This window comes from Alligator sinensis, unplaced genomic scaffold, assembly GCF_000455745.1.
Source record: "Alligator sinensis unplaced genomic scaffold, ASM45574v1 scaffold1302_1, whole genome shotgun sequence".
Classification (NCBI taxonomy): domain Eukaryota; kingdom Metazoa; phylum Chordata; order Crocodylia; family Alligatoridae; genus Alligator; species Alligator sinensis.
In genome coordinates, this window is record NW_005842612.1 from 702780 (window position 1) to 703125 (window position 346).

General features: G+C 72.8%; 1 protein-coding gene across 1 annotated transcript in view; it reads right to left on the reverse strand.

Moving 5' to 3' along the window:
• The window catches only part of INTS5 (integrator complex subunit 5), a gene marked incomplete at its 5' end in the record, with an annotated part of 2362 nt that overhangs the window by 1104 nt on the left and 912 nt on the right, over positions 1-346 (reverse strand). The window contains one exon of the mRNA XM_014524458.1: positions 3-344. Within this exon, the coding sequence (XP_014379944.1) occupies positions 3-344 (342 nt within the window). The remainder of the gene's footprint in view (positions 1-2; positions 345-346) is intronic.

The following is a 346-nucleotide window of genomic DNA, read 5'->3' on the forward strand; positions in this document are numbered from 1 at the left end:
GCCTCGGCCACCTCAGGGCTGCAGTGCAGCAGCAGCTGCCCCAAGTCGTGCAGGTGCTGGGCGAGGGCAGCTCCCAGCTGGGCGCCGAGCCCAGCTGGCCCCTCGGCCTCCCACTGGGCCAGCAGCGCCAGGTTGCGGAGCAGCTGGGCAGCGTGGGGCTCAGGCAGGGCACCGGCGTGGATCTGCAGCACGCAGCGATGGGCAGTGGCTGGCAGCAGGTCAGTCACGCAGGCGCTGAGCACGGCGTACAGCTGGGCAGCCAGGGCCAGCTCCTCCTGCCCGCGGGCCAGCGTCAACAGGTGGCACATGGCTTCAGCGCCGCAGCTGGGGGCCCCGGAGAGTGCCA